Here is a 26,077-nt window from a genome sequence, read left to right on the forward strand (position 1 = left end):
ATTCCAGATCACAACAACTCACTGCGTAAAAACATTCTCCTCATCTCCCCTCTGGTTCTTTTGCCGATTATCTTCAATCTGTGTCCTCTGGTTACCGACCCTCCTGCCACTGGAAACAATTTCCCCTTATTTACTCCATCAAAACCCCTCATGATTTTCAACACCTCGATTAAATCTCCCCTTAACCTTCTCTGCTTTAAGGAGAACAATCCCAGCTTCTCCAGTCTCTCCACATTAACTGAAGTCCCTCATCGCTGGAACCATTCTGGTAAATCTCCTCCGCACCCTCTCCAAGGCCTTGACATCCTTCCTAAAGTGCGGTGCTCCAACTAGCTGAGCATAGACTGGGGATGGAAGCTGGGAACCTCCTGCTCTGGGTAAACGGCAGACTGTGAGAGGCGCAGGACGAGCTGCCCCGGCTCGTTTGCCAGGCGTTGCGAAATATTCTTACCGTGTTCTTGCGGGCTGCGAGCTGCAATACTGCGGTGAGGAATCCCGTGGGGAAGGTGAATCCAGAGATCCAGAAGATGACTGGTGGGTGAGCGGACTCTGCCCACTTGGCAAATTGGTCCACTCTGTGGACCAGATCGCGAGTCCAGGCTCCGAGGAGCTTCATCGATGGGAAGGCCTGAGGGAAACAGATGGTGAAGTTTAACACAAGGGTAAAGACAGAAGCGAGGTTAATGCCGAGCATTAGAAGGGGAGCGTGGACTGAGGAACAAAACAGAAATATGTTAAACTCTACAATGCCAGAGGATGCAAACACGGTGACTGATTAAGAATATCTAGGAAGAGGCCATTATGCCCAGCAAGCCTGACACTTTTTTGAAAGGCCTCTGAAAGACTCACCTTCACACCTTGTCCTTCAATCCCATCCAAAAGCCTGCTGCCCTAATCCTACCCACCACCAAGTCCCGCTCGCTCCATCTCGTTCGCTTACATCGGCTCCCGGTCGAACACCACAAATTTAAGTCTCATCCTCATGTTGAAATCCCTCCATAGCATTTCCCCTCCATATGTCTGTAAGCTCGTGGTGCCCTATCAGCTTCGACCTTGTACGCTCCGTCCCTCCGGTTCATGCCCTGTGCCGCGGCCGTGCCTTCAGCTGCCTGGGCCCTAAGCTCTGGAATTCTCTCCCTAAACCTCTCCGCCTCTCTTTCCTTTAAGACGCTCCTTAAAACCGGCCTCTTTGACCAAGCTTTTGGTCACCTGTCCTAATATCTCCTTATGTGGCTCGGTGTCAAACTTTGTCTGATAATCGCTCCTGTGAAGCGCCTTGGGATGTTTTACTACATTAACGGCGCTGGATAAATGGGAGTTGCTGGTGCAATGCCGCCCGAACGTGGGATGATTCCTTTGACTTGTCCTGCCCACACTGTCGGCCAGGTGACTCGGCGGGTCAAGCTCCCTGCACTCGGAGAAGTCTTTGGCCGATGGGCATGGGAAAGGTACGGGGTAACGGCAAACGGGGATTGACTACCGCTGGCTCCTGCTGAAACATAGAAGATAGGAGCAGGAGTAGGCCATTCGGCCCCTCGAGCCTGCTCCACCATTCAATGAGATCATGGCTGATCATCCAAATTCAGTACCCTGTCCCTGCCTTCTCCCCATATCCCTTGATCCCTTTAGCCTTGAGAAATATATCTAACTCCTTCTTTAATATATTTAATGAATTGGCCTCAACTGCCTTCTGTGGTAGAGAATTCCACAGGTTCACCACTCTCTGGGTGAAGAAATTCCTCCTCCTCTCTATCCTAAATGGCTTACCCCTTATCCTTAGACTGTGACCCCTGGTTCTGGACTCCCCCGCCATCGGGAACATCCTTCCTGCATCTAGTCTGTCTAGTCCTGTTAGAATTTTATAAGTTTCAATGAGATCCCCTCTCATTCTTCTAAACTCCAGTGAGTATAAGCCTAATCGACCCAATCTCTCTTCATATGTCATTCCTGCCATCCCAGGTATCAGTCTGGTGAATCTTCGCTACACTCCCTCCATGGCAAGAACATCCTTCCTCAGATAAGGCGACCTAAACTGCACACAATACTGCAACACAATTGAATTGGCAATTTCCCGCTGGGCCTCCACTGTTTCAGCGGCTGCTCCGAGCGCCCTTACCATTTCCCACAGAGAGGGGACGCGAGCGTCGTGAATACAGTTAAATATCTCCTCCAGGTCGGTAGACATGACGACCAGTCCTTGGATCGCCATCTTTAGTTCAGTGAGGGACATCCTTGGGAGAGAGAAACGTGGCCAGTTAAATAGTGAGCGAAACCATGAGAGGGACACAAGAAACACAGCAGGAAAAGTTACAACTGAACAGAAGGCGGCGGGATGGAGAACAACACATCCAACGGAAGAGGAATCCGATCATTTATTCCATTAGATAACCCCTGCAGGAGAGGAGTGGGAAGGGGATGTTGGGTGGGGATAGGGATGGGATCACATGTGAAACTCCCCATGACAGAATAGCCAGTCAACGATCACACAGTGACCAGTTTGCTCAGGTCCAGGGAGGCAGGCAGTGCCGGGGAACCACACCCAACACTGAGTCAATACCTTCAGCAGAGGAGGGGAGCAAACTGGACAAAATTCTTTCTAATCCGGGCTAGAGGGAGCTTTACTCTGTATCTAACCCGTGCTGTACCTGCCCTGGGAGTGTTTGATGGGACAGTGTCGAGGGAGCTTTACTCTGTATCTAACCCGTGCTGTACCTGCCCTGGGAGTGTTTGATGGGGCAGTGTAGTGGGAGCTTTACTCTGTATCTAACCCCGTGCTGTACCTGCCCTGGGAGTGTTTGATGGGGCAGTGTAGAGGGAGCTTTACTCTGTATCTAACCCCGTGCTGTACCTGCCCTGGGAGTGTTTGATGGGACAGTGTAGAGGGAGCTTTACTCTGTATCTAACCCGTGCTGTACCTGCCCTGGGAGTGTTAGTGATGAGACAGTGTAGAGGGAGCTTTACTCTGTATCTAACCCGTGCTGTACCTGCCCTGGGAGTGTTTGATGGGGCAGTGTAGAGGGAGCTTCACTCTGTATCTAACCCCGTGCTGTACCTGCCCTGGGAGTGTTTGATGGGGCAGTGTAGAGGGAGCTTTACTCTGTATCTAACCCGTGCTGTACCTGCCCTGGGAGTGTTAGTGATGAGACAGTGCAGAGGGAGCTTTACTCTGTATCTAACCCGTGCTGTACCTGCCCTGGGAGTGTTAGTGATGAGAGTGCCACCACTGGCACCAATGTTAGAGCTGCAATATCACACAAGCCGCTATTGAGAACACAACGCAGGGGAGATGTGAGCGCAGAATGAAGGTGAAGTGAAATAGTAAATAACCGCGCATTAACTGAACCTGATAGTGTCGAGGAGAATGTTGTAGCGCTGGATCTCCTGCAGTAGCACCACATTGAGGGGGGAGTTGTCATCTTGCAGCATCAAACGTGTCCCTTCGTAGTCCAGGTTGTCTGGAGTCTTTTGCAACACGTCAGCCGATAGCTCGAGTACCTGCAGTGTAAGACAGAGGGACGTTACTGGAGGGCCGGGTACACCGTGTGATGGGACTGACGGCAGATGGGGACTGGAGTGCCGGGAGTTACACCTCGGCTTTAAGCCTCATGCCTGATCGATGGGATGGGAGCCAGTCGCCCCCCCACCCCCCCCAGCTCCTAGTGGTGCGAAACCAGTCGCAGGGTTGGTTGGAGTGGTCAGTGGAAAAATGTCACACTGGTGCCGTTCCGAGACTGGATGTGACGGACTGCTGAATAGCAACAGGGAGTAGAACCTCATGTCCCAGGTGAACAACCTCAACACGCAACAATAAAATCAAAGAACTCGCATTTCTCCAGCGCCTTTCACCACCGCAGGACGTTCCAGAACACTTTACAGCCAATGAAGTACTTTTTGAAGTGTAGTCACTGTTGTAATGTAGGAAACACAGCAGCCAATTTGCGCACAGCAAGCTCCCACAAACGTGATGACGACTAGATTATTAAAGATGTGCGGGTTAGGTTGATTGACTATGATAAATTGACCCTTAGTGTTAGGGGGATTAAATACGTGGGGTTACGGGGATAGGGTGGGATATGTGTCGGTGCAGGCTCGATGGGCCGAAATGGCCTCTATCTGCACCGTGGGGTTTCTGTGATTTCTGTTCTGTGATCTGTTGTATTGATGTTAGTTGAGGAATAAATATCAGCCCCAGGACACGGGAGAACTCCCCTGCTCTTCTTCCAATCGTGCCATGGGAACTCAGGTGGACGTAAGACGGTGCCTCGATTTAACGTTTCATCCGAAAGATGGCACCTGTGGCAGTGCAGCACTTCCTCAGTACCGACCCTCCCATAGTGCATTGCTGCCTCAGTACTGCCCCTCCGACAGTGCGGCGCTCCCTCAGTACTGACCCTCCGACAGTGCGGCGCTCCCTCAGTACTGACCCTCCGACAGTGCGGCGCTCCCTCAGTACTGCCCCTCCGACAGTGCGGCGCTCCCTCAGTACTGCCCCTCCGACAGTGCGGCGCTCCCTCAGTACTGTCCCTCCGACAGTGCGGCGCTCCCTCAGTACTGCCCCTCCGACAGTGCGGCGCTCCCTCAGTACTGCCCCTCCGACAGTGTGGCGCTCCCTCAGTACTGTCCCTCCGACAGTGTGGCGCTCCCTCAGTACTGTCCCTCCGACAGTGCGGCGCTCCCTCAGTACTGCCCCTCCGACAGTGCGGCGCTCCCTCAGTACTGCCCCTCCGACAGTGCGGCGCTCCCTCAGTACTGCCCCTCCGACAGTGCGGTGCTCCCTCAGTACTGCCCCTCCGACAGTGCGGCGCTCCCTCAGTACTGTCCCTCCGACAGTGCGGCGCTCCCTCAGTACTGCCCCTCCGATAGTGCGGCGCTCCCTCAGTACTACACTGGGAGTGTCAGCCTGGATCTTGTGCTCAAGTCTCTGGAGTGGGACTTGAACCCAGAACCTTTTTGACTCTGATGCGAGACTGCTGCCCACTGAGCCACAACAATGAGCAAACACGGGCCCTTCCTGGCCTATGGGGGTGGGGCGTTAGCATTTGGGCAGCAGGGGTGAGGGGGGGGGGGTGGGGTCTGGTGGTGAGGGTGTGCAGTGGGGGTGCTGGCAGAGGGGGCGGGGGTGGGATGGGTGCGTGGTGGGCGGGGAGCAGCAACCTGTGACCCACTGATTTCTGAACGTTGCTATTGGCTGGGATGGGAGAGTCGCAGAGTGCGAGCTTCCCCCGTGTGCCCTCTGGGTGAGGGGGCAGTTTACCTTTTCCTCCCGGCTCAGCCCTTTGCCCACGGCTGTGGTGACGTGCGGCTGGAGCGACAGCAGTGTCTCGAAGAGTCTGCGGGCCTCTGCGATCTCGCTGGCCACGTCAGCGTTGGCGTGCTGCCCGAAGGTTTCTGGGTGCTCCATGGCAGGCAGCATGGTGATGTACTCTTTGTACGATTCAAGGTCGCCGTCTTTGGGGATGTAATAATTATCCAGGATCGAGAGTCTGAATCAAACGCAAACAGTGGGCATTTTAAACTCAATCATTACAGGCAAGAATAACGGTTAAAGGCGGGCGGGGGAGGTCTTAGAGAAAATATTATAAATGGTTTAAATAAAGCACCATAGTAACATCACAAATACGAACTCTTTGCACTTATAAAGCACCTTTAATATAGAAAGACATCCCAAACTATTGAAACGTAACCTTAGATCACAGGAGGGCCAGTGACTGTCTAACATCTGTCAGGAAGAGATATAGGCCTAGAAATTTAGTAGCGCCCCATTTGGGGCGCCAGCCTCGCCAGGGCGCTAAAAGTAGCGCCCCGGAAACAGTCGCGGCCGCCCGCCGGAAATTCAGTTTGCGCGCCCCAGAGGGAAGCGCGGCGCTACTGGAGGCGCCCCGCATCCCTCTTGGGGCGCTGCAGCTGAATATCGCTGCGCAGCGTGCACGGCGTGCTGCGGTACGGCAGGCCTTCCTCCCCTTCTTAAAGGGGAGGGGCCTTGTGCAGCGCGATTGAGGATCGCGAGTGCCGGCAAAAGAGCCCGGCACCGAGGAGAAGTGCCGGCTGCTTTCCAAGAAGGGGGGGGTGGGGCTCAGGAGGCCGGGGACGGCAGCGCGAGGAGGTGCTGGCAGGCGGCCAGCAAAAAAAATGGCCGCCCCGCACCTCCTTTAATTAGCGCCTCTATCGCCTCAGGTAGGCCCCCTGAACTGGTTGCAAATAGCGTCCGGCATTAAAGCAGAGGGCGCATCAAAATATCGCGATCGGGGCGCTGCGCACACCGATGACGTCATCGGTAGCGGCGCAGCGCTAACGGCTAGCGCCGCCATTAGAGTGCCGCTGAATTTAGCGGGAGGCGTGGCCAGTGGCTTCTGACCCACTTAGCGCCCTCTTAAGGCGCCAACGGGTGGTGCAGCCCACTGAATTTCTAGGCCATAGGCTTTTGAGGCGAACAAAATACACTTGGATGGCAGGCTGGGGAGAGTTAGGATATCGGCAGTACCAACATCAATGGGAAATTAGGGTGCTGGAGGACAGTGAAACCCCTGTCCCATCACCGTGTGGGGGAATCACAGACACAGACCAATGTCCCATCACCGTGCGGGGGAATCACAGACACAGACCCACGTCCTATCACCGTGTGGGGGAATCACAGACACAGACCCCCGTCCCATCACCGTGTGGGGGAATCACAGACACAGACCCACGTCCTATCACCGTGTGGGGGAATCACAGACACAGACCCCCGTCCCATCACCGTGCGGGGGAATCACAGACACAGACCCCCGTCCCATCACCGTGTGGGGGAATCACAGACACAGACCCCCGTCCCATCACCGTGTGGGGGAATCACAGACACAGACCCCCGTCCCATCACCGTGTGGGGGAATCACAGACACAGACCCCCGTCCCATCACCGTGTGGGTGAATCACAGACACAGACCCGCGTCCCATCACCGTGTGGGGGAATCGCAGACACAGACCAATGTCCCATCACCGTGCGGGGGAATCACAGACACAGACCCACGTCCTATCACCGTGTGGGGGAATCACAGACACAGACCCCCGTCCCATCACCGTGCGGGTGAATCGCAGACACAGACCCCCGTCCCATCACCGTGTGGGGGAATCACAGACACAGACCAACGTCCCATCACCGTGTGGGGGAATCGCAGACACAGACCCCCGTCCCATCACCGTGTGGGGGAATCGCAGACACAGACCCCCGTCCCATCACCGTGTGGGGGAATCGCAGACACAGGCCCGCGTCCCATCACCGTGTGGAGGAATCACAGACACAGACCCCCGTCCCATCACCGTGTGGGGGAATCGCAGACACAGACCCACGTCCCATCACCGTGTGGGGGAATCGCAGACACAGACCAACGTCCCATCACCGTGTGGGGGAATCGCAGACACAGACCAACGTCCCATCACCGTGTGGGGGAATCGCAGACACAGACCAACGTCCCATCACCGTGTGGGGGAATCGCAGACACAGACCAACGTCCCATCACCGTGTGGGGGAATCGCAGACACAGACCCACGTCCCATCACCGTGTGGGGGAATCGCAGACACAGACCCCCGTCCCATCACCGTGCGGGGGAATCACAGACACAGACCCGCGTCCCATCACCGAGTGGGGGAATCGCAGACACAGACCCCCGTCCCATCACCGTGTGGGGGAATCACAGACACAGACCCCCGTCCCATCACCGTGTGGGGGAATCGCAGCCACAGACCCCCGTCCCATCACCGTGCGGGGGAATCGCAGCCACAGACCCCCGTCCCATCACCGTGCGGGGGAATCGCAGACACAGACCCCCGTCCCATCACCGTGTGGGGGAATCGCAGACACAGACCCCCGTCCCATCACCGTGTGGGGGAATCGCAGACACAGACCCCCGTCCCATCACCGTGTGGGGGAATCGCAGACACAGACCCCCGTCCCATCACCGTGTGGGGGAATCGCAGACACAGACCCCCGTCCCATCACCGTGTGGGGGAATCGCAGACACAGACCCCCATCCCATCACCGTGTGGGGGAATCGCAGACACAGACCCCCGTCCCATCACCGTGTGGGAGAATCGCAGCCACAGACCCCCGTCCCATCACCGTGCGAGGGAAACGCAGACACAGACCCCCGTCCCATCACCGTGTGGGGGAATCGCAGACACAGACCCCCGTCCCATCACCGTGCGAGGGAAACGCAGACACAGACCACCGTCCCATCACCGTGTGGGGGAATCGCAGACACAGACCCCCGTCCCATCACCGTGTGGGGGAATCGCAGACACAGACCCCCGTCCCATCACCGTGCGAGGGAAACGCAGACACAGACCACCGTCCCATCACCGTGTGGGGGAATCGCAGACACAGACCCCTGTCCCATCACTCGGTGTTGCAACGTTCCTGAGAGTGGAGGTTGAAGGAGACCCTCTGAGCAAAGGTTAGTGAGTGTAGGGGCCCGAGGGAGTGGTCTATTTCTGGTCTGTCTATCAGCGATCCGTGTAAACTTAAGTGGATCACTACTTGAGCTATTTCTGGTCAGATTGTAAATGCTCTGAAAAGACCGTATGTTGACTACACTGGAGACCTTCCAATGAAGGGCATTTATGTATTGGGCCTTATTCAACTCAAGGTGGCTGACCTTCAATTGGTTGGATCTATTGCAGTATTAGCATTTGTAAAAAGTAAAGTAAAAACAGGGATTACTTGAAGTAAGGGCTGGCGACGGCTCGGTCACAGAAGTAATCATTGATGTACGTGATCAGCAACCGGCGGTCCCAGTCATCCGTCACGTGGCCTCCGTAATTCACCCCCGCTATCAGGTACTTGAGGGCGTCCCACGGCGTCACTTCATATTCATCCAGGTAAATGCTCAGCAGATTTTCTGACACCTGCAGCACAGACAGTGGCGTTGAGATTTAGAATTGTATTTGTAAAACTTCTGCTCATGAAGTGAGGGAGGTCGGTACAGGGCAATGGGGGTGTTTGATGGGACAGTGTAGAGGGAGCTTTACTCTGTATCTAACCCCTTGCTATACCTGCCCTGGGAGTGTTTGATGGGACAGTGTAGAGGGAGCTTTACTCTGTATCTAACCCGTGCTGTACCTGCCCTGGGAGTGTTTGATGGGACAGTGTAGAGGGAGCTTTACTCTGTATCTAACCCGTGCTGTACCTGCCCTGGGAGTGTTTGATGGGATAGTGTAGAGGGAGCTTTACTCTGTATCTAACCTTGTGCTGTACCTGCCCTGGGAGTGTTTGATGGGACAGTGTAGAGGGAGCTTTACTCTGTACCTAACCCGTGCTGTACCTGCCCTGGGAGTGTTTGATGAGACAGTGTAGAGGGAGCTTTACTCTGTATCTAACCCGTGCTGTACCTGCCCTGGGAGTGTTTGATGGGACAGTGTAGAGGGAGCTTTACTCTGTATCTAACCCCGTGCTGTACCTGCCCTGGGAGTGTTTGATGGGACAGTGTAGAGGGAGCTTTACTCTGTATCTAACCCATGCTGTACCCGCCCTGGGAGTGTTTGATGGGACAGTGTAGAGGGAGCTTTACTCTGTATCTAACCCGTGCTGTACCTGCCCTGGGAGTGTTTGATGGGGATAATGGGTAAAATTCCCGATTTCCAACGGGTACGGGGAGCTGCCCCGGGGACCCGGAGGGGAAGGTGTCTGCAATCCGCTCCCAGTCTAACCACCCCCGCTGTGTGCCAGCTCTCGGTTACACTTGCCCACCTCGAAGTCCGAGTCGTTGAACCCGTAGACGATGTTCCAGCCAAGCTGCAGGAACTTCTTGCGCTCCAGGAGGACGCTGTGGAAGAAGCACATGGCGAAGAGCAGCTTCTTGTATTTCTTGGGCTTGGAGCAGCGACTGAATTGCTGTTCGGTCACCAGGTTGTAGAGACGCTTCATGTTTGCTTTGATGCCCTGAGATGCAGGGAGGGGTGGGGGAAAAGAGAGACAGCCGTGAGCAAGGGAGGGGCATCCCGCGAACTTCGCCCCTTTCCCACGTTCATGCTGCGACTTTCTGTTCAAGCGCAGCATTGCCCCGTTAAATAGTGCCCGAGCGGATCCGAGTGACAGCTAAATCACCGGCTGTAAACGGTTATGGGGGGAGAAATTGGTCCGCCTTGCGGCCATTTCACAGGTGTAAGACGGGTGTGAGAAGGACCAATTTGGGGGCACAACGTCCTGTGCCCCAAGGGTGCTCGAGTAAAGAAGGATTTCTCCTCCCGGTTCTACACTACATCCGCCAGCGTTCTCGCTCTAAGGATAAGGGGTAAGCCATTTAGGACTGAGATGAGGAGGAATTTCTTCACCCAGAGAGTGGTGAACCTGTGGAATTCTCTACCACAGAAGGCAGTTGAGGCCAATTCATTAAATATATTCAAGGAGGAGTTAGATATATTTCTTAAGGCTAAAGGGATCAAGGGACATGGGGAGAAGGCAGGGACAGGGTACTGAATTTGGATGATCAGCCATGATCTCATTGAATGGCGGAGCAGGCTCGAGGGGCTGAATGGCCGACTCCTGCTCCTATCTTCGATGTTTCTCGCTCTCCTCGCCTCTCCTCCTCCAGGGGGGAACAGCAGCCGGACACTGAGTGCTTCCCCCGGGCGAGGGCCGACAGCTGGTTCTGAGCATCAAGACGAGGCCCGGCGACCATTCCCTTGCGATCCTCTGGCCCCGCCGTGTTCAGGATCACTCGCTCCGACCAGTTACCGCAGTAAAAGCAGCCCAAAGGACTGCCGGGGCAGACATGCTCCCGCTCAGTAGCAACAGAGATCAATTTAACTTTTTTTTTTAAATGGCCGTGCATAATGACATAAAAAAAACCTCAGTCAAATCTCATCTTCGCTTTCTATGCTCAGGTGGAAATTGTCTCCATATCCTGGGTATCTCCTCGTGAATGTCGTTTCCCAACGCTTGCACCATCCTGTCAAATGAAACTACTGTAAAAGGATAAACACAGCGAGAAGCGAGCTTGCATCTTGCATGTACATGAGATCTTACGGTAGACAAACATCCCAGTGGAGGACCAAGGCTCCGGTACAGGACCACTGGGAGCAGCAGGAAAGGGGTAAATCAGTAGGAGTGGGTAAGGCACCGAGTGTGGACTTTAATGGACTGCAAATAAAGGATGGAAGACTGTCAGAGGTGAGGAGGTTCCAACAAAGGTAGGAACGTAGGGAGGAGGCCATTCAGCCCCTCCAGCCTGTTCCACCATTCACTGAGATCAGGGCTGATCTGTATTGCTTCTGTAATCCTTAATACCCTTATCCAACAAAAATCTATCAATCTCAGTTTTGAAATTTCCTCAATATAGCCCCTCTGACAGTGCGGCGCTCCCTCAGTACTGCCCCTCCGACAGTGCGGCGCTCCCTCAGTACTGCCCCTCCGACAGTGCGGCGCTCCCTCAGTACTGCCCCTCCGACAGTGCGGCGCTCCCTCAGTACTGCCCCTCCGACAGTGCGGCGCTCCCTCAGTACTGCCCCTCCGACAGTGCGGCGCTCCCTCAGTACTGCCCCTCCGACAGTGCGGCGCTCCCTCAGTACTGCCCCTCCGACAGTGCAGCGCTCCTTCAGTACTGCCCCTCCGACAGTGCGGCGCTCCCTCAGTACTGCCCCTCCGACAGTGCAGCGCTCCTTCAGTACTGCCCCTCCGACAGTGCGGCGCTCCCTCAGTACTGCCCCTCCGACAGTGCGGCGCTCCCTCAGTACTGCCCCTCCGACAGTGCGGCGTTCCTTCAGTACTGCCCCTCCGACAGTGCAGCGCTCCTTCAGTACTGCCCCTCCGACAGTGCAGCGCTCCTTCAGTACTGCCCCTCCGACAGTGCAGCGCTCCCTCAGTACTGCCCCTCCGACAGTGCAGCGCTCCTTCAGTACTGCCCCTCCGACAGTGCAGCGCTCCCTCAGTACTGCCCCTCTGACAGTGCGGCGCTCCCTCAGTACGGCCCCTCCGACAGCGCGGCGCTCCCTCAGTACTGCCCCTCCGACAGTGCAGCGCTCCCTCAGTACTGCCCCTCCGACAGTGCAGTGCTCCCTCAGTACGGCCCCTCCGACAGCGCGGCGCTCCCTCAGCACTGCACTGGGAGTGTTGGCCTGGATCACGTGCTCAAGTCTCTGGAGTGGGTCTTGAACCCACGACCCTCTGATCCAGAGTCTCGCAACGACCTCTAGTCCGGCACTGCCGGCAGAGTGAAGCGGCTAGCTCAGGATGAGCTGGTGATTATTTACACGGTGAGCCGTCGTGGTAAGTGACGTAAGAAAACTACTGGGCACTTGGTCTAAGCGTTAAACAAAGCTTTAATCAACTGTTTTACAACATGGAGGTCTAGTTGTGTCCTTCACTAGTTCCTGTTAAGAATGTCCTGCGCAAGCTGGGCCCGTGCCCGAGTATTTATACTCTCCCTGGACAGCGCCACCCGCAGGCCGCTCAGTATTATTTCTTTCATGAATGACTGATTCATGTCAGTAAGTGAAAGGGACCCCTGAACGGGGAGAGTGCTCTGGGGTTACCTTCGGCGGTTCTGTTGTCATCTTGATGCCGGTTTGTAGGATGGAGACGGGAAAGTCGGGGTGGGGACTGGAACTTATCCAGAGTCGGAAGTCGGGATGGGGATCCTGGAGCTGCAGCTGTTCTATGAGCTTATCCAACTGGGGCATCCATGAGAGCGACAGGTGGCAGTTTGCAAGGAACACCCAGTTACCTGTCAGTCACAGACAGAGAAAAGAGATGAAAACAGAGAATGCTGGAGATACTCAGCGGGTCAGGCCGCATCTGTGGAGAGAAAGAGAGTTAACGTTTCAGGTCGATGACCGTCGTCAGAACTGGGAAACGTGAAGAGATGTAACAGATTTTAAGCAAGTAAAGAGGCAGGGAAAGAACCAAAGGGAAGGTCTGTGATAGGGGGGGGGACAGGAGAGTTTAAATGACAAAAGGAATGAATGCACAAAGCGAAAGGAGAGGGGAATGGGACATGTAAGGAAACAAAAGATGGGTCTAGATGAGGTGTACATGGGAATGGCAGAATCATCAACAGCTGTCATGTGAAACAATGGGGGCAGGGATTATGATCTGAAATTGTTGAACTCGATGTTGAGTCCGGAAGGCTGTAAAGTGCCTAATCGAAAGATGAGGTGCTGTTCCTCGAGCTTACACTGAGCTTCCGTTGGAACAGTGCAAGAGGCCGAGGGCGGAGAGGTCAGAGTGGGAGTGGAAGCATTCAAGAAGCATTTAGATGAGCACTTGAAACGCCATAGCATACAAAGCTACGGACCAAGTGCTGGAAAATGGGATTAGAATAGACAGGGCTTGATGGCCGGCGCGGACACAATGGGCCGAAGGGCCTCTTGCTGTGCTGTATGACTCTATGACTCTATGGAACGGAGAATTAAAGTGACAGGCGACCAGAAGCTCGGGGTCATCCATACAGACTGAACGGAGGTGTTCCGCAAAGCGGTCTCCCAATCTGCGCTTGGCCTCCCCAATGTAGAGGAGACCGCATCGTGAGCAGCGAATACAGTATGCTAGATTGCAAGAAGTACAAGTAAATCGCTGTTTCACCTGGAAGGAGTAATTGGGGCCCTGGACGGTGGGAAGGGAAGAGGTGAAAAAAAGAGATCAACCAGGTTAGTCCTTGTGCTACATCACTATTGTCCCGCTCTTACCCAGGGTTCGAGTACAGGAACAAGGATGTCTTGCTGCAGTTGTACAGGGCCTTGGTGAGACCACACCTTGAGTATTGTGTGCAGTTTTGGTCGCCTTATCTGAGGAAGGATGTTCTTGCCATGGAGGGAGTGCAGCGAAGATTCACCAGACTGATACCTGGGATGGCAGGAATGACGTATGAGGAGAGATTGGGTCGATTGGGCTTATACTCGCTGGAGTTTAGAAGAATGAGAGGCGATCTCATTGAAATTTATAAAATTCTAACAGCACTAGATGCAGGAAGGATGTTACCGATGGTCGGGGAGTCCAGAACCAGGGGTCACAGTCTAAGGATAAGGGGTAAGCCATTTAGGACAGAGATGAAGAGGAATTTCTTCACCCAGAGAGTGGTGAACCTGTGGAATTCTCTACCACAGAAGGCAGTGGAGGCCAATTCATTAAATATATTCAAGAAGGAGTTAGATATATTTCTTAAGACTAAAGGGATCAAGGGATATGGGGAGAAAGCAGGGACAGGGTACTGAGTTTGGATGATCAGCCATGATCTCATTGAATGGCGGAGCAGGCTCGAGGGGCCGAATGGCCGACTCCTGTTCCTATCTTCTATGTTTCTATAGGAGGCCATGCTAAGAATGGACGTTCAGGAAGGTCGATGGAAGTAAGGGCCTTGGAACCATTTGAGAAACGTTGGGTGTTATGACGGGGGAAGAGGAGACAGCCTCGGTTTGTCTGGATGGATCAGCTAGGAGGGGCCGAATGGTTATCCCTCTTGTATGGGCTCAGCGACAGATTTCCACCAGCATGCTGGAATGAGTTTGTGAGAGGAGGCTGGCTCCAAACCTACTCGCACTGGTGAAAGCCAAGTTCAGGAGCGGGGGTGTCGAGAAATGTCTTCATCACACAGAGAGGGATCATCACGCGGAATGGGCTCCAGGGAGGCTAACGGAAGTGAAAACCCTTTCAGCTGCGGGTGCCTCGACAGAGGGATTATAGGCTCTGTCCGGGTGAATGAACTAGAACAGAGTTAGAGGGCGAGAAGTGTGGTGTATGTAACCTGTTCCACCTTAAGAGCACTTAAGCCTGTTCCACCTTAAGAGATGTACTACTTTCTCTGGCTGCTGTATACGTAGTACCGGTGGTGACCACCGGTATATAAGCACTGTGTAGTAAGATTGTATTTCAGATAGTCCTGACCTCCAACCAGTAAAGACCTGTTGAACTTTAATCTTGTAGCCTGTGTGTTATTAATTACAACTAGAACACACAGACTTTACAAGAAGATCTTTCCTCTTGCGGACGGGACCAGAACTCGGGCCCATCAATATAAGATGGTCACTAATAAATCCAATCGGGAATTCAGGAGAAACTTCTTTCCCCAGAGAGTGGTGAGAATGTGGAACTCGCTGCCACAGGGAGTGGTTGAGGCGAATAGCAGAGATGCATTTAAAGGGAAGCTAGATAAACACAACAACAATGTGTATTTATATAGCGCCTTTAACGTAGTAAAACGTCCCAAGGCGCTGCACAGGAGAATTATAAGACAAAAAAATTTGACACCGCGCCATATAAGGAGAAATTAGGGCAGGTGACCAAAAGCTTGGTCACAGAGGTCGGTTTTAAGGAGCATCTTAAAGGAGGAGAGAGAGGCGGAGAGGTTTAGGGAGGGAATTCCAGAGCTCGGGGCCCAGGCAGCTGAAGGCACGGCCGCCAATGGTGGAGCGATGGAAATCGGGAGGATGTTCAAGAGGGCAGAATTGGAGGAGAAAGTAAGACAGACTTGCATTTCTCCAGCGCCTTTCACAACCTCAGGACGTCTCAAAGCGCTTTACAGCCAATGAAGTACTTTTGAAGTGTGGTCACTGTTGTGATGTGGGAAACGCGGCAGCCAATTTGTGCACAGCAAGCTCCCACACACAGCAATATGATAATGACCAGATAATCTGTTTTTGTTATGTTGGTTGAGGGATAAATATTGGCCAGGACACCGGGGAGAACTCCCCTGCTCTTCTTCGAAATAGTGCCATAGGATCTTTTACATCCACCTGAGAGAGCAGACGGGGCCTCAGTTTAACATCTCATCCGAAAGACGGCACCTCCGACAGTGCAGCACTGCAGAGGAGTGCAGAGATCTCAGAGGGTTGTGGGGTTGGAGGAAATTACAGAGATAGGGAGGGGCGAGGCCATCGAGGGATTTGAAAACAAGGATGAGAATTTTAAAATCGAGGTGTTGCCGGACCGGGAGCCAGTGTAGGTCAGCGAGCACAGGGGGTGATGGGTGAACGGGACTGGGTGTGAGTTAGGACACGGGGCTGCAGAGCTTTGGATGACCTCAAGTTTACATAGGGTAGAACGTGGGAGGCCAGCCAGGCGTGCGTTGGAACAGTCAAGTCGAGAGGGAGAAACGAATAGAAGGATATGCTGATGGGGTGAGATGAAGATGGAGTAGGAGGAGACTCGTGGAGCAGAAACACCGGCATGGACCAGTGGGGCCGAATGGCTGTAAATAATCTATATCGAGACGGGACTGTGTTCGTTTATCAGCTCAACCTACCTTCTGCTACCCCTTCCGTGATCATCCGTGTGGCGATGGGCGCTTGGCCCTGGCCCAGCGAGAGAGCGAGGAAGCGGCTCGACATGCCCGAGTAGTCTGCGAGATGCAGCAGCGAGTTGGTGGGGTCCACCCCTGGGGAGAGCACGAAGATCAGCGGGGTCCTGGTGCTGGAGTCATCGATGACCTGTGAGGAGGGGGAAGGACATGGAGTTAGGCTTCCTGAAGGCTGGCCGTTGCCCGGGGTTCTGACTGGGTGCTTCCATTTTCTTACTCACCGATCTCATGTCCAGCACGGGAGGCTCCACAAACTTGGAGCCCAGGTTGTTGACGATGAACGAGGTCACGCAGAATGCGACGCGGTCCTGTCTTAAGGAGCGTACGATCAGCATCCTCTGCAGCTCATTGCACGCGTTATCCCATTCCACTGTTAAAGAGCACAATAAAAAAAAAACAGGGTGAATTGGAATGGTGAGCAGGTGTTGTGGGTTTCTCTCTAGCTGTGGCCTGCCTGAATTTTTAGTTTGGACAGAAGATCAGAGCTGGAGGAGGTTACGGAGGCAAGGTGGGGTGGGGGAGAAAGGCCATGGAGGATGAGGATTTGGAAACTACTACTGGGGGATGGGAAGTCGATGGGATGGGATAATCCAGATTTGCGGGGCAGAGAGACATCTAAGAATGACTTGCATTTCTTTAGCGCCTTTCACGACCACTGGACGTCCCAAAGCGCTTTATAGCCAATGAATCTGCTTTTTTTTTTTTAGTGATGTTGGTTGAGGAATAAATATTGGCCCCAGGACACCAGGGAGAACTCCCCCTGCTCTTCTTCAAAATAGTGCCATGGGATCTTTTACATCCACCTGAGAGAGCAGACGGGGCCTCGGTTTAACGTCTCATTCAAAAGATGGCACCTCCGACACTGCAGTGCTCCCTCACTACTGCCCCTCCTACAGTGCGGCGCTCCCTCAGTACCGCCCCTCCAACAGTGCGGCGCCCCCTCAGTACTGCCCCTCCGACAGTGCGGCGCTCCCTCAGTACTGCCCCTCCGACAGTGCAGCACTCCCTCAGTACTGCCCCTCCGACAGTGCGGCGCTCCCTCAGTACTGCCCCTCCGACAGTGCGGCACTCCCTCAGTACTGCCCCTCCGACAGTGCGGCGCTCCCTCAGTACTGCCCCACCCACAGTGCAGCGCTCCCTCAGTACTGCCCCTCCGACAGTGCGGCGCTCCCTCAGTACTGCCCCTCCGACAGTGCAGCGCTCCCTCACTACTGCCTCTCCAACAGTGCGACGCTCCCTCAGTACTGTGCCTCCGACAGTGCAGCGCTCCCTCAGTACTGCCCCTCCGACAGTGCGGCGCTCCCTCAGTACTGCCCCTCCGACAGTGCGGTGCTCCCTCAATACTGTCCCTCTGACAGTGCGGCGCTCCCTCAGTACTGCCCCTCCGACAGTGCAGCGCTCCCTCAGTACTGCCCCTCCGACAGTGCAGCGCTTCCTCAGTACTGCCCCTCCGACAGTGCGGCACTCCCTCAGTACTGCACTGGGAGTGCCAGCCTGGATTTTTCGCGCTCAAGTCCTGGAGTGAGACTTGAACCCACAACCTTCATGCCTCAGAGGCGAGAGTGCTGCCCACTGAGCCACCGGCTGACACATGAGGGAGATCACGCTGAAGGAAGAATAGAATCAGATTAATACAGTAACTGGTGTGTGCATGTGTATAGGAAAAATAAATAGCCCACAAATACAAGGGAGGGGAAAACTTGTACAGAAACAGTTTGAGTTGGAAGTTGGGAGTAAAGAAGACGGCAAGAGGGCCAGTCTTCAGTTTGTGTGTGTCCGGCAGGGAGCGGCGTGCATTTTGGGAAATTGCAGGAGGGCGAACTGGGAGCTTCCATCCAAAGCTTGCAGAGCTGGGAAATGAAATTCAATAGTGAAGTGTGAGGTGGTTGATTTTAGGGGGAGGAATAAGGATGCCACTCATTCCTTGGGAGGTAAGAAAGTAGATAGGATTGAGGAGCAAAGAGCTCTGGGCACAGAGATAAACAAATTGCTAAAAGTAGCAACTCAAGTCAAAGAGGCATTTAAGGGGAAGCTGGATAAACACATGAGGGAGAAAGGAATAGAAGGATATGGTGATGGGGTGAGATGGAGAGGGGTGGGAGGAGGCTGGTGTGGAGCAGTGGGGCCGAATGGCCTGTTCCTGTGCTCTAGATTCCACGTAGAGCTTTCAATGGATGGGAGATCGGGGGAAGGTGCGCCCACGGGTGTCCTGAGGCACGTGGCCAGCGGGAGAAGCTACCCGCTGGGAGCACACGCTCGGAAAAATCAGCTCCGCCGTTCCGAGGACACTCACCCGGCAACATGGCAGTCTCCGGCTCCAAATTGGTGTACCAGGCATTCCAGTCTTTGGGATACTGCTCAAAGGAATTCATAATTCCGTGGAAGTTTGTCAATTTGTCGAGCTCCGTGATGTTGTCCCAGTTGATGTCTGCAAGCCAGCCAGGACAGGGATTGTCCATCTGCTCCTCTCTATCCAACACCTGCAAGAGGCAGGAAAGAGAAATGCTCACGTATTACAGTTACCTTCGTAACCCTTCAACAGCTAACTTCCTGCTCTCTATAAAGCCCAAATCCATCTTCATCGCTGCTCCCATATCTGAAGAGGTTCCCCTAGCACCTTACCCACAGTCCTAGACCGAACACAACTAAAGCTGGTTACCTCATCGCCAAGCTTTCTCTCACCAGAGCCTCCAACTTCCCTCTCTAGTCCCTCCTCTATCGGAATCCTAACTCGCACCCAGTCCCGTTCACCCATCACCCCCTGTGCTCGCTGACCTACATTGGCTCCCGGTCCGGCAACGCCTCGATTTTAAAATTCTCATCCTTGTGTTCAAATCCCTTCATGGCCCTCGCCCCCCCTAGCTATCTCCGTAACCTCCTCCAGCCTCTACAACCCTCCAAAATATCACTCCCGCTGCTTTGCACTCTGGCCTTTTGAGCATTCCACGATTTTAATCGCCCCACCATTGGCGGCCGTGCCTTCAGCCGCCTGGGCCCCAAGCTCTGGAATTCCTTCCCTAAACCTCCGCCTCTCTCTCCTCCTTTAAGACGCTCCTTAAAACCGACCTCTTTGACCGAGCTTTTGATCACCTGTCCCTAATATGTCCTTGTGTGGCTCGTGTCACATTTTGTTTGATAATCGCTCCTGTGAAGCGCCTTGGGGCGTTTTACTATGTTAAAGGCGCTATATAAGTGCAAGTTGTTAGTGGCCTCTGTTTTATCAGTAGTACAAATGTCAGTGCTCCCTCTGAACTTTCATCTTTTATTCCCAAGCTCCAAATCCCCCGTCCTGGACACTATTCCTCCTCCCTGTATCCTCCGGACGCATCGCCCCGTCTCCTGCTCTCCGGCCCTCAACAGTGGAATTCTTCAGCTCCCTTCCTTACCGCAACCTCCTGCATCAAAAGCCCAAACTAACCAGTCCTGCTTGAAATATCCCACCTTCTGTCTTATCCTGAAACACTCTCTTTCCGTTGAATCTTTTGCCCTGTATTGTTTTTATCCGACACACTAAATAGGAGTCTCTTGTGATTTTATTGCGGGAGGCTTTGACGGCAATGCTGAGGCAGTGCGGCAGGAACGCGGTGCTCTGATGGTTCACAATAAACCCAAATCCATGTGGTTGGTGTAACTCAGTGGCTGCTGCCTGTTACGCTGTAAGATACGGCGCGCCTCTCCCCGCTGGCACACTCCGCAACCCCCGCCAGTACACACTCACCCCCCCGCTGGTACTGACCCCCCCCCCCCCCCCCGGTACACACTCACTGACGTAAGAAAACTACTAGGCACTTGGTCTAAGTGTTAAACAAAGCTTTAATCAACTGTTTTACAACATGGAGGTCTAGTTGTGTCCTTCACTAGTTCCTGTTAAGAATGTCCTGAGCAAGCTGGGCCCGTGCCCGAGTATTTATACTCTCCCTGGACAGCGCCACCCGTGGGCCGCTCAGTATTATTTCATAAGTCTTTCTTTCATGAATGACAAGATTCATGTCACTCACCCCCCGCCGGTACACACTCTCCCCCCCCCTCCCCCCCCGCCGTTGACTCACCACACCCCCGGTACACACTGTCACTCCCCCCCCGCCGGTACACACTCACCCCACCCCCACCAGTACACACTCACTCCCCACCGTACACACTCACCTCCCGCCCCCCCCGCTGGTAGACACACCACACCCCCGGTACACACTGTCACTCCCCCCCCGCCGGTACACACTCACCCCACCCCCGCCGGTAGACTCGCCACACCCCCGGTACACACTGCCCCGCCGGTAGAGTCACCACACCCCCGGTACACACTCACCCCACCCCCGCCGGTACACACTCACCCCACCCCCGCCGGTATACACTCACCCCCCGCACCCCCCCCCCCCCCCCCGCTGGTAGACTCACCACACCCCCGGTACACACTGTCACTCCCCCCCCCCCCCCCGCCGGTACACACTCACCGCACCCCCCGCCGGTACACACTCACCCCCCGCCGGTACACACTCACCCCCCACAGTACACACTCACCCCACCCCCGCCGGCACACACTCACCACCAGCCCCCCCCCCACCCCCACCGGTACACACTCACCACACCCCCTCGTAGGAAGAAGTTGTACTCGTCCATGTTGAGCTTTCCGGCCACCTCCAGGATCTTGATACACACCTGGAAGCTGAAGAGCAGCTTGTGGCGCTCAAAGAGCCCGCGGCAGGTGTACCTAGGTACAAGAGGCAGGGATGGTCAATCAAGCTTCGCGAGGCTGCTCCCGCCGCACTGCCCCAAAATATCGCTCCCGCGGCTACACTGGGAACGGCTGAAAGAAGGAACAGTTACAGCAACTTGCCTGGAGCTGGTGCCCCACAAATCTCCGAGGAAAACACGGAGCTCGAGAGATTTTTGTTGGGTAAGGGTATCATGGATTAAGGAACCAAGGCGGGTAGATGGGGTTCAGATACAGATCAGCCGTGGTGTCATTTTCATCGGCATTGAACCCAACGCCAGTTTCAGACAGTTGCCCTGGACAATTACAAGGCGCCCTAACCAATATGGCGTCCGGCGCACTTCCAGCGTGGACTGAACGAGCACACACCGCCGCTCTACTGTTCAGTGTCCAATTTTCCGCCTGAAAATGCAGGCACTGGGCCAACGCATTTCACGGCCAATATCCTTCCTCCAGTGAAAACAGTGGAGCGGGTTTCAGCAAGAGTGGCAGTGGATGTGCGGAGCCCGTCCTATTCTAACGTGAGATGCTCCCACTGTTTGTCTCTGGGGCTGGAGAGGCCCCCCACCCCCCCAAACCTCATTAGACACAGACTGTACGCCGGCCCGTTACCTGTACACTGCGTAGGTGTGGTACTCGTTGAGATTGATGATGCGCTCGTGCAGCTTGGGGCTGCGCTTGCTCTTCTCAATGCTCAGGTTGAAGAGGTCGATGTAGGCATCCAGCGAGAACTGGTACATGGGGTCGATTTTGCCCATGTCGTTCAGCACGAAGAAGAGGATGGAAGCTCGCTCGGCACACGAGCGGTACCCCTAAGATCAGACAAACAGGCAGGGCGACATTTAGCAACTATTCAAGGCTGCCTTCCCCAGGTATTCCCTCCCGGCCTCACCTGGAGGCACCAGCTCTTGCTGCACAAACGGTTCACGTTCGCCCGCTGCCCTCAGGTACCTCACCCCAGGTGGCAACTAGCCTTCGAATAAGATATTGGGTGTTCCAGCTCCTGTCCTTACAATAAACACAGCATATCGTGCGTGCAACTTACTGCAACCAAAGCCATGGGAGATTGGAGAGTCATAGTGTCCTAACTCGCACCCAGTCCCGTTCACCCATCACCCCCTGTGCTCACTGCCCCGTGTCCTAACTCACACCCAGTCCCGTTCACCCATCACCCCCTGTGCTCACTGCCCCGTGTCCTAACTCACACCCAGTCCCGTTCACCCATTGCCCCCTGTGCTCACTGCCCCGTGTCCTAACTCACACCCAGTCCCGTTCACCCATCACCCACTGTGCTCACTGCCCCGTGTCCTAACTCACACCCAGTCCCGTTCACCCATCACCCCTTGTGCTCACTGCCCCGTGTCCTAACTCACCCGAGTCCCGTTCACCCATCACCCCGTGCTCACTGCCCGTGTCCTAACTCACACCCAGTCCCGTTCACCCATCACCCTTGTGCTCACTGCCCCGTGTCCTAACTCACCCCGAGTCCCGTTCACCCATCACCCCCTGTGCTCACTGCCCCGTGTCCTAACTCACACCCAGTCCCGTTCACCCATCACCCCCTGTGCTCACTGCCCCGTGTCCTAACTCACACCAGTCCCGTTCACCCATCATCCCCTGTGCTCACTGCCCGTGTCCTAACTCACACCCAGTCCCGTTCACCCATCACCCGTGCTCACTGCCCCGTGTCCTAACTCACACCGAGCCCCGTTCACCCCATCGCCCCGTGCTCACTGCCCCGTGTCCTAACTCGCACCGAGTCCCGTTCACCCATCGCCGCCCTGTGCTCACTGCCCCGTGTCCTAACTCACACCCAGTCCCGTTCACCCATCACCCCGTGCTCACTGCCCCGTGTCCTAACTCACACCCAGTCCCGTTCACCCATCGCCCCCTGTGCTCACTGCCCCGTGTCCTAACTCGCACCGAGTCCCGTTCACCCATCGCCGCCCTGTGCTCACTGCCCCGTGTCCTAACTCACACCCAGTCCCGTTCACCCATCGCCGCCCTGAGCTCGCTGCCCGTGTCCTAACTCACACCCAGTCCCGTTCACCCATCGCCGCCCTGAGCTCGCTGCCCCGTGTCCTAACTCACACCCAGTCCCGTTCACCCATCGCCGCCCTGAGCTCGCTGCCCCGTGTCCTAACTCACACCCAGTCCCGTTCACCCATCACCCCCTGTGCTCACTGCCCCGTGTCCTAACTCACACCCAGTCCCGTTCACCCATCACCCCCTGTGCTCACTGCCCCGTGTCCTAACTCACACCCAGTCCCGTTCACCCATCACCCCCTCTGCTCACTGCCCGTGTCCTAACTCACACCCAGTCCCGTTCACCCATCACCCCGTGCTCACTGCCCCGTGTCCTAACTCACACCCAGTCCCGTTCACCCATCACCCCCTGTGCTCACTGCCCCGTGTCTAACTCACACCCTGTTCCGTTCACCCATCACACCCTGTGCTCACTGCCCCGTATCCTAACTCACACCCAGTCCCGTTCACCCATCGCCGCCCTGAGCTCGCTGACCTACATTGGCTCCTGGTCCGGCAACACCTTGATTTTAAATATCCTTGTGTTCAAATCCCTCCATGGCCTCGCCCCTATCTCTGTAATCTCCTCCAGCCCCACAACCCTCCGAGATCTCTGCGCTCCTCCAATTCTGGCCTCTCGCACATCCCCCGATTTCCATCGCTCCACCATTGGCGGCCGTGCCTTCAGCTGCCTGGGCCCCGAGCTCTGGAATTCCCTCCCTAAACCTCTCCGCCTCTCTCTCCTCCTTTTAAGACGCTCCTTAAAACCGACCTCTTTGACCAAGCTTTTGGTCACCTGTCCTAATATCTCCTTATGTGGCTTGGTGTCAAATTTTGTTTGATAATCGCTCCTGGGACGTTTACTACATTAAAGGCGTTGTATAAATGCCTCTAGAAAAGCAGTACACATTCCAAATACGACTGAATGTAAAATCGAGAGAACATTGTTTTTATTTTACTTGGTAAATTCCTTCTGTCTTTTCTGCATAAAGTTTATTCAGTGTGTGTTAATGTGAGGCGTGAGGGTGTCAGTGCTGTGGAATGGGGCAGTTCCTTAGTTTTTTACTCCTAGGCTAGACATAGCTGGCCAACTGTGAGGGTTACTGCACTGGGCTGGTAACCCGCACTGCCTCCCACTTATGTTTAGCTGTTGTCTGTACATACACCATGCGTGTGGGGAGGGAGAGTGTGAGGAGGGTGTGGGAGAGGGAAGAGGAGGGGGAGAGGGAGGGGGGAGGGGGAGAGGGAGGGGGGAGGGGGAGGGGTAGAGGGAGGGGTAGAGGGGGGAGAGAGAGAGAGAGGGGGGAGAGAGAGAGAGAGGGGGAGAGAGAGGGAGGGGGAGAGAGAGGGAGGGGGGGAGAGAGGGAGGGGCAGAGATGAAGGGGAGAGATGGGGGGAGGGGGAGAGGGAGAGGGACGGGGGGGAGGGGGAGAGGGAGAGGGACGGGGGGAGAGGGGGAGGGGGGAGAGAGAGAGGGAGGGGGGAGAGAGAGGGAGGGGGGAGAGAGAGGGAGGGGGGAGAGAGAGGGAGGGGGAGAGAGAGGGAGGGGGAGAGAGAGGGAGGGGGAGAGAGAGGGGAGGGGGAGAGAGGGAGGGGGGAGAGAGAGGGAGGGGGAGAGAGGGAGGGGGCGAGAGAGAGGGAGGGAGGGGAGAGAGAGAGGGAGGGAGGGGAGAGAGAGGGAGGGAGGGGGGAGAGAGAGGGAGGGGGAGAGAGAGGGAGGGGGAGAGAGAGGGAGGGGGAGAGAGGGAGGGGGCGAGAGAGAGGGAGGGAGGGGGAGAGAGAGAGGGGAGGGAGGGGGGAGAGAGAGGGAGGGAGGGAGGGAGAGAGAGGGAGGGGGAGAGAGAGGGAGGGGGGGAGAGAGAGGGAGGGGGAGAGAGGGGAGGGGGAGAGAGAGGGAGGGGGGAGAGAGAGGGAGGGGGAGAGAGAGGGAGGGGGAGAGAGAGGGAGGGGGGAGAGAGAGGGAGGGGGGGAGAGAGAGGGAGGGGGAGAGAGAGGGAGGGGGAGAGAGGGAAGGGAGCGAGGGAAGGGGAGCATGGGAGAAAGAGGTAGGGAGAGAGGGGGCGAGAGAAGGGGAAGAGGGAGGTGAGGGAGAAATTCTACAGGCAATGCATAGAGGTAGGGGAGGGGGTAGGAGAAGAACGAGGGAGGGGGAAGAGAGGAGGAGAAAAGGGAAGGCAAGGAAGAGTGGGAGGAAGGAAGTGGAAGGGTGGAAGAGATAGGGGAAAGTGGGAGGGGGACGATGAGTTGTGGGGCAGAGTGACCTGCAGTGATGTATGATTCAAATGATACTGTATCTGATCTAAAGCGGGTGGAGGATTAGGTTGAGGAGAGAGAGGGCAGAGTGCGAGAGGTGAAGGGAGCGTCTGTGTAGTGATTTTGTCTCTGTACCCTTACATGGAGATAATTCGAAACACATTACAGTTCAAATTTTTTCACTTTTCCGTCTTTTATTTTTATATCTGTCCCTTCCCCCTTCATGCCCAGTTCTGAATAATTCGGATACTGCGCCGGAATGCAGGAAATATTCCTGTTCCTGCCCAGACATCTTCCCCTTCTCTCGCCCCCTGCCTCTTTCTCCATGCTCCCCTTCCCTCTCTCCCTCCTTCCCTCTCTCTCACAACAATTCACAATTCAAATCGCTTTATTGGCATGACAAGTTACATCCTATGTTGCCAAAGCATCAAAATACATTATGGTTTACCACATAAACGCAGTTCTATTCATACAGTACATAAACAGGTATATCCCTGAGTGTATAAATATACATTCGCATTGTTTATATACACTCTTTTCCTAGTTCACTGGTTGGCTCTCTGTTCATGGCAAGCTGTAACATAGCGTGCCGCCAGTGTTATACAGCTTCTCTCCTCTCCCAGTAGGAATGGGAGTTTTTGGTTGTCATTCAGATTTCTGAAATCAGGGCATATTTGTGAGAATTTTTGGTAGAAATTCTCCCTGATGCCCTGATATTTTCCACAACCTCTCTCCCCCTCCCTCTCTCCCTACCTCTTTCTCCCATGCTCCCCTTCCCTCTCTCCCTCCTTCCCTCTCTCTCTCCCCTCCCTCTCTCCCTACCTCTTT

At 55.1% G+C, this 26,077-nt stretch overlaps 1 protein-coding gene across 1 annotated transcript in view; it reads right to left on the minus strand.

The window, feature by feature from the left end:
* Positions 1-26,077, minus strand: part of LOC147091125 (dynein axonemal heavy chain 2-like) — a 138,808-nt gene that overhangs the window by 4,876 nt on the left and 107,855 nt on the right. Inside the window, exons 25-36 of the mRNA XM_085977590.1 lie at positions 21,584-21,783; positions 20,842-20,968; positions 18,557-18,743; positions 16,485-16,633; positions 16,210-16,393; positions 12,506-12,696; positions 9,723-9,914; positions 8,697-8,881; positions 5,255-5,483; positions 3,344-3,495; positions 2,117-2,231; positions 452-628 (exon numbers count right to left, since the gene is read on the minus strand). Of these exons, the coding sequence (XP_085833716.1) occupies positions 452-628; positions 2,117-2,231; positions 3,344-3,495; positions 5,255-5,483; positions 8,697-8,881; positions 9,723-9,914; positions 12,506-12,696; positions 16,210-16,393; positions 16,485-16,633; positions 18,557-18,743; positions 20,842-20,968; positions 21,584-21,783 (2,088 nt within the window). The remainder of the gene's footprint in view (positions 1-451; positions 629-2,116; positions 2,232-3,343; positions 3,496-5,254; positions 5,484-8,696; positions 8,882-9,722; positions 9,915-12,505; positions 12,697-16,209; positions 16,394-16,484; positions 16,634-18,556; positions 18,744-20,841; positions 20,969-21,583; positions 21,784-26,077) is intronic.

The sequence above is a fragment of the Somniosus microcephalus genome, unplaced genomic scaffold, assembly GCF_052327205.1.
Source record: "Somniosus microcephalus isolate GS21.2 unplaced genomic scaffold, FLI_Smic_1.0 unresolved_chr4, whole genome shotgun sequence".
Classification (NCBI taxonomy): domain Eukaryota; kingdom Metazoa; phylum Chordata; class Chondrichthyes; order Squaliformes; family Somniosidae; genus Somniosus; species Somniosus microcephalus.